Source organism: Pelodiscus sinensis, chromosome 10 (genome assembly GCF_049634645.1).
Source record: "Pelodiscus sinensis isolate JC-2024 chromosome 10, ASM4963464v1, whole genome shotgun sequence".
Taxonomy (NCBI): Eukaryota; Metazoa; Chordata; order Testudines; family Trionychidae; genus Pelodiscus; species Pelodiscus sinensis.
In genome coordinates, this window is record NC_134720.1 from 31,140,454 (window position 1) to 31,154,229 (window position 13,776).

The 13,776-nt window shown below is 41.7% G+C and overlaps 1 protein-coding gene across 1 annotated transcript in view; it reads left to right on the forward strand.

The window, feature by feature from the left end:
• RSRC1 (arginine and serine rich coiled-coil 1) overlaps positions 1-13,776 on the forward strand; it is a 367,002-nt gene that overhangs the window by 8,398 nt on the left and 344,828 nt on the right. The window contains exon 3 of the mRNA XM_075937794.1: positions 7,529-7,725. Coding sequence (XP_075793909.1) covers positions 7,538-7,725 — 188 coding nt within the window. The 5' untranslated portion in view covers positions 7,529-7,537. The remainder of the gene's footprint in view (positions 1-7,528; positions 7,726-13,776) is intronic.

Genomic DNA, 13,776 nt, shown 5'->3' on the forward strand with positions numbered 1-13,776 from the left:
TTATTAATTATGCCTCCAGAGCGGAGTTTGAATTATAATAGTAATGTGCTATAAATAATTTATGGTGCCACCCATTGTAAAGCATTTTTAAAGCCATCAAGACGTATACCTTGGTTAGATTTTTAGCTCACTCAGAAACATTTATTTTTCCTCCAAAAATGTTTTAGTGGGAAACTGTGCATAATTGTTTTTACAAATTTATACTGTTGTCAGTCATTTATGTAGTTGGCTTCATTAGCTTGATATAATTCTAGATGCAATTTTAGGATTGTAATAAAAAAGTGTATTTAAAAAATCAGTGGATAATGTGCACGATGAAGTGTAATGCTATGAGTCAGAATTATATACATATCTAATGGGATATTCACTATTTGAAATGTCTTTTATATTCATTGTTTCCCTGTTCTGTATTTCCTTAATCTTGCTGTCATTAACTTTTAATCTACAGAGTTAAGTATTGTTTATTTAAATTAGATAAAAGTTGCATCAGTACTTATTTTGAATTTATTGCATCAGTACTTATTTTGAATTTATTCAAAAAGTCAATTTCAGTATGAAATAAATTGCTTTAATAATTCACTCGAAGCACTTTTTACTTGAAAAAATTGCCATCTAACAATTAGGGATGTTAAATTTTGATTAACCAGGTAATTAAATAGTTGATAGAAATTGAACTTGATTAGTCGATAAGGGTGGGGCGGGGCGGGGCGCTTGCTATCCCAACTGAGCCTGTGCCTTTTAAATGTAGTAAGAGCTGCCTGCATTTCTTACTACATTTAAGAAGCAGAGGCTTAGGGGGACCTTGAACGAGCTGGGACTGAAGCATTCCTGGCTTGTGCTGGGTCCTGCAGATAGGAGCTGCTGCCAGAGCAGCCTGGACTTGTCATGAGCAGAGGCTGTTTCACGATAACCTCTTCTACCCGCCCCTCTCCCCACCCCCGCTGCCTTGCAGCAGCACAGACGGGAGGGGCAGGAGGCACCATGGAGATGGTGCAGGAGGGAATCAGCTTTAAGGCAGCGGGGGATGGGAGCGGGAAGTGAGTAGTTGACTACCTGATGAGCTTAGGCTTATTGGGTAGTCGACTACTTGAGTACTCGCTTACATTCCTAGTGTATTCACTGTTTGGGATTTTATGAAATGAACTATTTTAATAACAACGTTGAGTAGCTAAAGTTCTTTAGGCAGCAGCTTTTCCAGGAATCATTCAGTGTAAGGCCACTCTATTTACTTATGCTCAATACTTAATTTGTAATAAAAGAGGTACCAGGCAAAAGTAAGCAGTGCTGGAGCTTTGAACCTTCTTCTGGTAGCTGAATGATATGTAACTGATGCATTAAGCCCAGAGATGATGGGCTATGAACTGTTAAGTCTTGAGGTACTGGAGCTAAGCCCTGGCAAGCCCTTGTAGAAATTAAGCTCTGCTGATGCGTCACTCCACTGTTCTTTGTGCTCATGTCTACTGACTGCCCCATCTGTGCATAGTCCCATTCACGTAGCTTGGTTAAGATCTTCATCCACTTTGAAGTTACCAAGGATCTTGATTATTTTCTCAAAAGCTTGGGATTTCTTTGCAATATAAGTTCTTCAACTTTTGTACATATTTTGACCAATCTCACGTGACACAGAATCTGAGCCATGTTAGTTATGTCTATGGCTTCATGCAGCTGCTATGCCAAATATTTATTCTTAACTTGTTTTGTCACCTGGACATTTTCTGCAGAATCTTCAGTAGATCAATGGATGGTGACATTTGATACAGGAATGGCTTTCATTGCCATTGCTGTATGTTTCTCGATCATAATTCTATTTCTGTCTATTACTGGTGGAAGTTGAAGGGTCTTGCCAATAGTTTGTGCTTGTCTGTATTTTATAACTTGCATGACCAGCAAATAAGATGCTTTCAAAGTCTCTTTAAGGAATAGTTGCTTTGTTAGGCATTTTTTTAAAGCTTTAATTACTCTTGCTCCCAAAGGAAAATATTACAAGTCCTATTTACAAATTCTGCAGGTTTATTTCTAAACATTTCTGTAGTTTCCTTGTTCTCATAATTTTATTTATTAAAATGTAAACATATGACACCAGTGGCTGTAGGTTTTTGGAAGTAATATTAAGACATAAAAATACTAATAAATTTTAACTAGCATTGCATTGTCTACTTTTCTGTTTAGCTTTAGTAGTTGAAGATTATTTTAAAGTAGTGGCCTTTGGATTTGTCAAGAATAAATCCTGTCAAACCAATCTAATTTCCTTCTTTGACAGAGTGACTGGTCTATTGGAAGCGGTAGATGTGCTCTTTATTTTTAGTAAGGCTTTTGACACAGTCCCACATTTTCATAAGCAAACTAGGGAACATGGCCTTGATGAAGTAACTATAAAGTGGTTCAAAACCAACTGAAAGATTATTTCAGAGTAATTATCAATGGTTCACTGTCAGATGTGGTGGGGGAGGGTACATGTATGTAATGAGATCCTGAAAGGAGGTGTCATGAGTCAATATTTTCATTAGTGACCTGATAATAAAATGGAGAGCATGTTTATAACATTGTGGATGACATCACTTTGGGAGGTGTTCCTAGCACTTGGGAGGTCAGGATTAGAATTCATAGTGACCATGACAAACTGGGGAATTGGTCTGACATCAGCAAGATGTAATTCAAGAAAGACAAATCCAAGCTTCTTCACTTAGGAAGGAAAAAGATCAAGTGCACAGCTACAAAATGAGAAGTGACTAGCTAGGCAGTAGCATTGTAGAAAAGGATCATTTTTGGGTGGGATTAAAATTGAATATGAAAAGATAATATTCTGTGGTGCATTAACAGGAGTATTGTATTAAAATCCGAGATGTATTTTCCCACTCTGTTTGGTACTGGTGAAACCTCAAGTGGGGAACAGTATGTTTTTTTGCACACTGCATTTTTTAGGAAAGATAGGGTATGTCTACACTACAGCACTAATTCGAACTAACTTAATTCAAATTAGTTAATTTGAACCAAGCTAATTCGAACTAGTGCATCTAGACCTAAAAACTAGTTCGAATTAGCATTTTGCTAATTCGAACTAGCATGTCCACATTGAGTGGACCCTGAACCGAGGTTAAGGCTGGCCGGAAGCAGTGCTGGCAGAGCATCAGATTAGGACTTAGAGCGTGGAGCTGCTGTCTCAGGCTAGCCGAGGGCTGTGCTTAAAGGGACCCGACCCCCACCCCGGACAGACAGTTCTCAGGGGTTCCCCGCTTGCAAAGCAGTCCTGGCTTGGAGTGCCCTGAGTGCCCACACTTGGCACATCACAGCACTCGGCCATCAGCCCGGCTGCACTTGCCACAGGCTGCCATCCGGGGGGGTCAATCGGGGGGCTGCAGGAGTGTTTCTACCCTGAGGAGCCCGCAGAGCCACCCCAGTCCTCATCAGGGGCTTGTACCCCATTCCTCCCTCACCTCCTTCCACTTACCCGTCCCTAGCCCCCCTTCCTGATGTACAAAATAAAGTACAAGTGTGGTCAAAAATAGAAACTCTCTTTATTGAACAAAACTTGGGGAGACTGGGAAAAGGAGGTGGGAGAGGGGAGGGCAACTAAAATGATCATGGGTTTGGAACAGATCCCATATGAAGAGAGGCTAAAGAGACTGGGACTTTTCAGCTTAGAAAAGAGGAGACTGAGGGGGGATATGATAGAGGTCTATAAAAGCATGAGTGGTGTGGAGAGGGTGCATAAAGAAAAGTTCTCCATTAGTTCCCATAATAGAATGACTAGACGACACCAAATGAAATGAATGGGTAGCAGGCTTCAAACTAATAACAGAAAGTTGTTCTTCACAAAGCAAATAGTCAACCTGTGGAACTCCTTGCTGCAGAAGGCTGTGAAGGCTAGAACTATAACAGAGTTTAAAGAGAAGTTAGATAAATTCATGGAGGTTGGGTCCATGGAGTGCTATTAGCCAGGGGGTAGAAATGGTGTCCCTGGCCTCTGTTTGTGGAAGGCTGGAGATGGATGGCACGAGACAAATGGCTTGATCATTGTCTTCGGTCCCTAGTGTTGACCGCTGTCGGCAGACAGGCTACTTGGCTAGATGGACCTTTGGTCTGACCCAGTATGGCCATTCCTATGTTCTAAGCTCAGGGTCGGAGGTTTCACTGGACCACCCTGATTGTCATGCAAACCTGCTCCTGGGTAGCCAGGCTGGCAGCTATCCTGCCCTAGACGGCCACTTTCCTGTGCCTAGTGCGGAGGTCGTGGATGAGGTCCACAATTTCCGCACTAGACCAGGTGGGCGCCCTCCTCTTGCGGACCTGGGCAGGCTCCTGGGAGCCGCCAGCCTGGTCCCGGGAAGAGGTGGAGGGCTGGGTGGCAGCGGGTGGCTGGTTCATGCTGTTCCAGGTGCTGGGTCTGCTTGCTGGGTGCTGGCAGGCTTGCACCTGGCACGGGCACCGTAGCCAGACCGTGTCCCTTTAAGGGCTCCGGGGCCGAGGGGGGGGGGGGGGGGGCAGAAGAGTTTCCCTGGTGGTGCCCAGAGTGGCCACCAGGGAAAGCTGGGAAGGGTTAGCCTCCCACTAGTTTGAATTAAGTGGCTACACAGCCCTTCATTCGAACTAGGCGTTAGTCCTCGTAGAATGAGGTTTACCTAGTTCGAATTAAGCGCTCCGCTATTTCGAATTAAGTTCGAACTAACGGTTTGCCTGTGTAGCGCCTATCAAAGTTAATTCGAACTAACGTCTGTTAGTTCAAATTAACTTTGTAGTGTAGACATACCCATAGAGACCAAAAGGAGAGGGTCCAGTGGAGAGCAACACAACTGATAATTGTTAGAAAGTCTGACTTGTGTGGAAAGACTAAATGAACTGGGTATGCTTAGTCTTGGGAAAAGAAGATAGGAACCTGATAAGCCTTAAAATATGTTGTTATAAAGAGGACAGTAACTAATTGTTTTCTATGTCCACTGAAAGTACTACAAGAAATAAGTGGCTTAATCTTTAGCAAGGAAAATGTAGGTTAGTTATTAGTTAAAAACTAGGGTAGTTAAACTCCAAAACTTGTTTCCAAGGATGGTTGTGGAATCCCCTTGGGGATTTTTAAGGACAAGTTAGACAAACAACTGTCTCAGGTATACTTGGTCCTGGATCATTGGAGAGGGTTGTCCTAAATTACCTTTTGGCGTTCCTTCCAGCCTTACATTTGTATGATTATATAAATCTATGGTTTTCAGCTGAATGTTTGCTACATGTTGTTTAGAACTTGATAATTATTCCGTTATAATGCTGACATACATCTGTGTTTGCATAAACCCCCTTCCCTTATCTCTAGTGCTGGTGCTGCTTGCCACTGGCAAAGAGAACCTCTCTTGCCCTCTGCTCCTTCAGTACTGCCTGAGAAATGATTCCCCCAGTGAGAAGTTTCTTGGTTGAAGACCCCCAGCAGGAGGGGAGAGTACAGAGACATTTCTTGTCTGTGAAAAAGCAACATAACTATGCAAAGCCATAGATAAGATACAGGTGATTTTTAAAAGTAATTTAACAGTCAGGGTTGGGGAAACCCCCAAACCAAAAATTTTGTTCCTAAATACGTGACACTTCCAGGGAGCCAAAACTCAGGTTTGTGAAGCAGTGCTTTAAATTATCATAATTGAGATGTTACCTTTGGTTCAATTTGTCTGTTCCTTAACTGCAAATGGAGTTCTGCCCTTTAGATCATGAAAGGTAGGGGGGTGGGTGTGTGTGTGTGTGTGTGTGTGTGTGTGTGTGTGTGTGTGTGTGTTTGACAAAGTCTGGGTGCTAGGAAAACTAGTGGAATTGAAAGGGCAATACAAGGAAAATTAGGATCTGTAATTCTTCACTATTGGTCGAGGTTAGATGATACTGTCATTAAAAATACTTCAGCCCTTTCTACTCTTTAGCTTCCATCATTGATATTAATGGAGAATTATGAGTCCCAATTTCCTGATATAGATGTAATCAGAGAACCCCAAAATAATTCCTCATTCTTGAGAAGAAGGCCCCATGTTAAGTGTCATTGGTCTGAGGAGGGAAATCTCAATATCTTGGGTGGGTGGGAATAGTGGTACTGGAATAAAAAAGGATTTACAACATTATCCATTTTTACAGCCTGAAATATTCCATAGGCATAATATTTCTTTAATCATGAAGTGACAGCAATAAAAACTGATTTTTTATGAGTTCCAAACTAAGAAAAGATGATTGTCTCTCCAAAGGTTAAATGAATGGCAGTTTTTTATAGCCTTATACAAATGTATAAATGTGAAACTTTATCCAAAGTAAACACTTTGGGGATCAAGAAACATGCCTAAAGTTTAATATTTATAACTCTAGTTTTGAAGTAAAACCATTTAAAGTTGTCTGGTTTTGATGTGAATACCTCAATCAGCTTAACTATTAAAGTGCTTCCATCTTTTGATAATATAACTTATAATTTTCAGAGAAACTTTATCGTGTGTATACTTGCAGGAATACTAGTGACTCGAATATACAGTCAACATATACTTACATTTTAGTAATGTAATTATTTTATGCTGCTCATTTAACAGGCTAGCATTATTTAGACTATAAAATTGCTTTGTTATATCCTTTTTTGCAGAATTGGAAATTAAACAAACAATAGTGTAGTCTTAGCTAAGAATGAGGAGTTCTGTGGCACCTTAGAATGTGTCTAGATTACACCTCTCTGTTGACAGAGATGTAGATTAGGCACATCAAAATTGCTAATGAAGCAGGGATTTAAATATCCCATGCCTCATTAGCATAAACATGGTTGCCACTTTTTTTGAAACAGAGCTTTTTCGAAAAAAATGGCAGTGTAGGTGGGGATCTGTCAAAAATAAACCCTTTTTCAACAGATCCTGTAAACCTCATTTTTTGAGGAATATAGAATCTGTCAAAAAAGGGTTTATTTTTGACAGATCTGCATCTAGACTGCCGTTTTTCAAAAAAGCTCTGTTTCGGAAAAAAGTGGTGGCCATGTTTATGCTAATGAGGCGAAGGATATTTAAATCCCTGCTTCATTATCAATTTCAATGTGCTTGATTTGCATCCCTCTGTCGACAGAGGGATGCAGTCTAGACGTAGCCTTAGAGACTAACAGGTTCTCTGATTTTTAGATATGTAACACTTTTTACCCTATTACAGTGGGTACTGAACAATTAGCATTTGAGTAAGTCAGAAAATAATTAGAAACATATTAAAGATAAAATGCATCAGTCTAATGGAGAAATCAGTTACCAGAACTTTTTGATTTAAGATTAATTGGTGTATAAAGATACTTAGAAGTCTGTAGTACATTTAATTCCATATGTTTAATTCTAAAATGCTGATAAAGTAAGTTTTGTTTTAATGTATTGACTTATATACATAAGGCTGCTGCTATCTGTTGTACAAAATGGATAAGCACTAGGAATTTAAGAGGGTGGGTTTTCTCCTTTCCCCTGCTGCCCACTGCCACCACGTAGTAAGTTGTACAAACTATTATAAAAATAAATGCATACCGCAGTTCTGTATTTAACTTTTTTCTGTTTTTAACTAGACTGTAAAAATGGGACATCGTTCATCAGACACTGAAGAAGAAAACAGAAGCAGAAGAAAAAAGAAACACCGTAGACGTTCATCTTCAAGTAGCTCTTCAGATGATAGAACATACAGCCGTAAGAAATCAGGAAGGAAGTCAAGGTCAAGATCACGGTCTCGAGAGCACCAGTCCCGTTCACATTCTTATGAAAAAAGGTGAATTTATAATGCTTTCCTAAGCCTTACTTTTGTGTCTAGGTTTGACTCCTTTATTTATGCAGCAGAACTAAGAATGTTTGACAACTGTGCGTGTTCTGGGTAATTCATACAAAATCTGTCATACACCTATTTAGGGCTTTCCTAGCATGAATCTGTTGTTTTTCCACATAGTCACAAATATTACTGGTGTGAATGTAAGTTTAAAAGTAATTTTTTTGTTTAAACAAACAAGCATCTTTCAGCAGACCCCATGAAAAATTTAAACTCTGAATTTGGATTTTTTCTTGACATGGCTAATAGTTTATGTACTGGCTTCATCATAAGTAATTTCACTCAATCAGTCATACACAACTATGTGCCTTTGTGCTGTGGCTTAAAACAAAATGAAGCTAACAAGCCAAGAGTGTGATTGAATAAAGTTGACTTTTTAAATGACAAGGTTTGATATGAGTTTTACAATTAATATTTACACTAATTTAAAAATGTATTTTTCTACTATATTTGTTACCCTTTTGTGATGTGGGAGAAACATACAATAGTTTAGTAGTCCTCAAGAGAGAATTCATGCCAATACCTCTGCTAGATTCTGATTGATTGAAAACCTATCAAATTACTCCAAGCAGTACCTAATTATTTCAGAAATCCTGGATGCTTCTTACCCTGGCTCAGATGGCCAGGGAACCAAGACTGTGCTAGTTGCACTGATGAAGCCCCATTTTAGTTGATGAAGGTGAGACCAATCTAAGAATACTCAGCTTGTACTGCCACATTTGACGTTACTGATCAGAAGTAGCTGCTGAACCTCTTAACATTTTATGACATGAGTTAACAGAAGTACACATCTAATTTTATTCTTTTCTAATCTGTTGTAAATCATGATGAGCAAGTCCCACTTTTCGTCATAAGCCTACACATGTGGAATCCTTTAGTCCTAGTTCTTTTTTCTGCTCCTGCTTAGCATCTACATAGAGCCCGTAGGGGACATAGTAATATGACATGGACTTTGCTGCCAAAAATATGCTGGTGACGTGCAGCTTTACGAATCTCTTTCGTCTAGTGCAGACACGGATATCTCGCAGATAAAACGGAGCTTGAGGGAGATTGGAGTCTGGATGAAGACCAGCTTACTAAAATTGAATCCAGAAAAGACAAAGTGTTTGCTTTGAGGCTCTAGCTATCACTTTTGCCTCATGCTCGGTTTAGGGCATTTGCACCTCATAGTTAAAATGATATTACATGGAATACTCAGGAAGAGGAGTGTGAAAGCTTGAAGAGGTAGTGAAGGCCTGATTTAGGCTAAGTGGAAAAATTACAGTCCAGGTTGGTGGTGTGTTCTGAATTGCTGTCAGTTTCATGTTTAGGGCCTGTTAAGCAGAACAACGGGGTCTCTGTGTGGGTTAGATAATAGGGTTGGGAGGAAAGATTTATGTTAAGAACTGAGGAACTTTTGGGAAAGGAGGAGCCTATACGGGAAGTATGGGCTCCTCCTGATCAGGTTGCTGGCATATACAATTTAAAAGGTTGTAGAGGAATTTTTAGATTAAGGGCTTGGGAAAGGTGATCATTTCATGGTGGGACATTCAGATTCAGAAAACAATTAGAGGAGAATTTATTAAAGGAGATATTTTGTATGTTAGTAAAGAGCAGAGGATAGAAGTTGATAAAGTGATGCAAGACACACTTTCACCATAGCATTCTCCAAAGTACCAGGATGAAATGAATTTAAATATGTTCAAAAGCAACAGCTCTTTGAATAGGACTAACTCTGATTTAAAGCTTTATCTGTCTTTGCTATATTTTTTAATTATGTAGTAATAAATGATTATCCTGAATAGTGCTCTATAACTACATAGAAATATGATAGTGAGTCTGTACTGATTCATTCACCAATGGATTTGTTGTTGGTAATTGATGAAAATCGGTTGTCTTGTTGAATATTTTTTTCAGCTGAATTTGATATTATTGACCATTAAATTTAGGTGAAACATCTATGAACCCTGGGAAACATATATGTAATAATTCCAAGATGTTTCTGTTCTTCTCTTTCAGAACACAGAATTTGGTATTGGCTTATGAGGCCATAGACTTTATAGATTACCAAGACACTCTTCTTTTCCTTGCTTGTTTTAAGAGTATGTGAAGTCAGAGGGAGAGAGATTGAAGTAATATAGGTTGTAATGTCTCCAGTAGGAAGAGAACACATGGAGCTCTCTGTCTGTATTCCATTGGATACAGCTGTTGTAGTTGATTTGTTGACACAGTGTCTTGCTAGGTTTGGGGGTTGGACAAAGATCAGCTGACTGTAACTCAATCAGAAAAGATTGTGGTTATGTGCTAAGTTTCACCTAAGTGGAGCAGTAGCATGGCAGCGCTACTTCCCTTTAAGTCCTGCTCAGGGATTCAGGGATGCAGCAGGCAGATCTTTTCCCAAACCCTGAAGCTACCACAGATGGTTGGGATGAGCCCCTTCTCCACTGGCTTCAATACAGAACTGCCACGAGGGTATTCTTTCCTACCCAACCCAAGCCCTGCCTCATCTTGAGCCCCTCCCCAGCCCTGAGGCCCTCCTGAGCTACAAAACCCTCCTCCTCCGCCTTACCTCAAAGCACAGCTCCTAGGCCAGAGCCTGTACCTGAGTGTCAGTGGCTTTATCAGCACAGGGGCATCTTCTATGACTGCACCCCTTCACATCGATGACTTAGGAGAAATGATTGGAAGAAATAGAGGAGCTGTTGGCTCTTTTTTTGGAAATAATCTGTCCTTCTTTACATAGCTTTTGGTTCCATTTGTTTCCTCATTTGGAGGGATGTGATTCTGTCAGTGTTACAGGTTGTCAGAGAACCTGTGAATTTTGCCATTTAATTTGGTTCCATTGTACAGAACCATTTATATGGGCCCTGCTGGTATGCATTAAAAGTTTTAGTTTGCCTTGACATAAACGTCTTTGTAATGGGACTACATCAACATGAGCTAACAAATGATTAATGTGTGGCAGCTGATCAAAGCAAACTAACAAACTGTTAATGAGTGACAGTAAGTCTTGGAGGGGTAGTGGTGTTAGTCTGTAACTTTAAAAACTAGTAGGCCTGTGACACCTTAGAGACTAACAAAAATAAATATTGTACCATGAGCCACTCCAACTCATCTGATAACATGGGTTTTACCCATGAAAACTTTGTGATCCTATATATTTTTGTTAGTTTCTAACATAGTAATGTGTTAATGTGTGTAATTTATTAAAATTTCAACAGTTACACATAGGGTGGCAGTTAACTCCTTTAAGCCAGCTCTGTGTGGGTACCAGCTCCTGCCTTCCATCCCACGCTGCTGCCTCTGTATCAGAGGCAGCACTGTGGGGCAGCATGTGACTCTCCAGGAGCAGGGCAAGAGCCTGTGTGTAGCCGTGAACGTTAACTGATAAACCCAGGCTTATCGGTTAACTGTTTACAGAGTTAAACTTTCACATCCTAACTATTTGATTTTTTTTTTTAAGTAAGGTCTAGGTGAGCGCAACTGATTACTTTGGTTTGATCAGTTATCTTTTTCTTCCCTACCCATTATCCCCTGCCTTCTGCTATGTATCCTCCCCTACTATTAATTACCTCCTTCTCACTACCAGTTAACTTCCACAATCTGCCCCCATCTTCTCCCTCACTCATAACACCCCTTCTGCATTGCCACAGTATCTTCTACTTGCCGTCATCCCTACTCCAGTGGTCTCCAACCTTTTTACATCCAAGATCACTTTTTAAATGAGAACAAGCCAAGATCTAGTGCTCCATCCTTCCCCCAAGATCCCCACCCCTTCCTTGAAGCCCTGCCCTCTCTATTCTCCTCTCCATCACTTGCTATCCCCAGCCCTTATACACTCTACACTGCTGCTTTTTTATTTTTTTTTTCTGTAGGAAGAGGTTTTTCCAACATTTGGCCTGTCTCGACTGGATCAAATGTTAGAAAAACCCCTTCTTTTGGAAGCCCACTTATTCCTCATGGAACAAGGAATACAGGGGTTACCGAAAGAGCATGTTTGCTCTTCCACTAAAAAAAGCAGAAGAACAAATGTGTCCCTGGATGCGGAAGAGTTTTTCCGGGATATCTCTGGAATTCTGGAAAAACTTCTGCAGTCTAGCTGTACTCTCACTGGGTTGACAGGATATGTAGGCTCTGGGGTGGGAATGAGGGACTTGGGGGTGGGAAGGGGTGAGTGGTGTAAGCTCTGGGAGGACATTTGGATGCAGGCGGAGGTGGAGAAGGGGACACTGGCTCGGGGAGGGGGCTCCAGGCTGTTGGGGTCAGATGGAGGGTTGAGGTACTAAATAAGCCACAAGCTTGTGGATGTGAGGGTGCAGGAATTTGGGTTGGGGTATGTCAGGGGCACAGGGCAGGGAGTTCCAGTGTATGATAGGTTCAGATCTAGGATCTGGGGGGTGGGGATGGACGGTGTAGGAGTGTTATGATGCTGCAGCCAGCTGGGGGCTTGTTAGCCAGGCTTCATTTTTAAATAAAATACTATGTCAAACACAAAAAGTTTCTGCATTGTCTTTATTAATGAGAAGGGCAGGGAACCTGTTTTGAATCAGGGTCACTGACCCACAGAAAAGTCAGTTGGGGCCACACAAGTGAGATGCAAAAACCCCCCAAGCCTCACTAATGTGGACCCAACTGTGCTGGTGGGAGCATGGGACATGGTACTGGGGAAGGGTGCTAGTGGGGGCAGGGGACAGGGTGCCAGTGGGGGACAGGGGAAAAGGGACAGGGTTCTGCATCAGGGGACAAGGTGTTGCTGGGGGCAGGGAGTCCCCCACACCCGCATCTGCCAGGACTCTTCTGGGGACAACTCCTCCTCCTCCCTGCAGAGGAGGGAAAGCCCCGGCACACTACAGACCTAGGGGAGGGGAGCAGCCAGTGCACTTCTGGAACCCCTGGAAGTGGTGTGCAGCTGCTGGACTTCCATCCACCCCGCAGGAAGCTGGCGTTACCTCCATTGTCACTGGGGGTAGGTAGTGGGGCTTCTTGAGGGCGGGAGTAAATCGGTGGGGGGCAAACATCTTGTGATTTGAAGGGTTGGTGACCATGGCCTTACGTCCTGCCTACTTTTTGCCTCTGCCTTTAAGCCACCTCTCTCCAGCCTATTGTATCTACCCAATGCCCATAGCTCCCTTCTTCCCTCCTTCCCTGTGTCAAACATTCTCTCTGTCCCCTCCTTCCATTGTAACTCACCGCCCATACTCTGCTCCCTTCTGCAGTTTTCTTAAAGGGCAGGGCTGGATCTTTGGCTCTTGCGTGCCATTCTCTGCCTTCCTCCCTCCTTGCAGATTGCCTGGTTCTTGAGGTTGCCTCCCTCTTCCCCTTGGTTGCCCAATCTCTCTCCCCAGCCCATCACGAAAAGGAGGAATGGTCTGGTTGGGATCTGGCACTGGTATTTCCACTAATTTCCACCAACTAAGTGGCCTTGCCACCAGGCAGCACCTTTTGCTTCCTATGGAGATGAAGAGGCTTCTCCAGAGTAGAGCCTGGAATCCATCAGTGAAATGTTGAACCTGGGCAACTGCTCCTAGCAAGGGGTTAGGACGAGATGGGTCATCTCTGGTTTGTGGGGGTGGTAGTTGAGAACTGGGGAAGGAGGCAGATAACAGGGGACTTGGGGTGTGAGTGGAGTATCCCCATCCCTGTTCCATTTAAGAGACTGCACAGTGAAGAAGGGTCTATGGGCTGGGGGGGAGAATTAAAGTGGTAGGGGGAACAGATAGAAGGGAGGCCACAGGCAAGGGCTCTTATGTCCCACCATAATTTAAACACTGACTAATAGTTTGCTGTCTTTGATCAAATCCTATTTTTAAGAGGATGTGGCAGCTGTGTCCAAGGTTAAAATGACCATAACATAAAATTATCTATTTTTTATCACAACTGTGTTGTAAATTATGCATAATTTTACTATGACAAAATCGAATCTCTGATCACTTGTTTCTCTATTTTTAGGTAATAGGTGTTAAGAGGTTGTGGGTTTTTATATATAACCACACTTAAATAGGAAGTAACCTTTCTTCC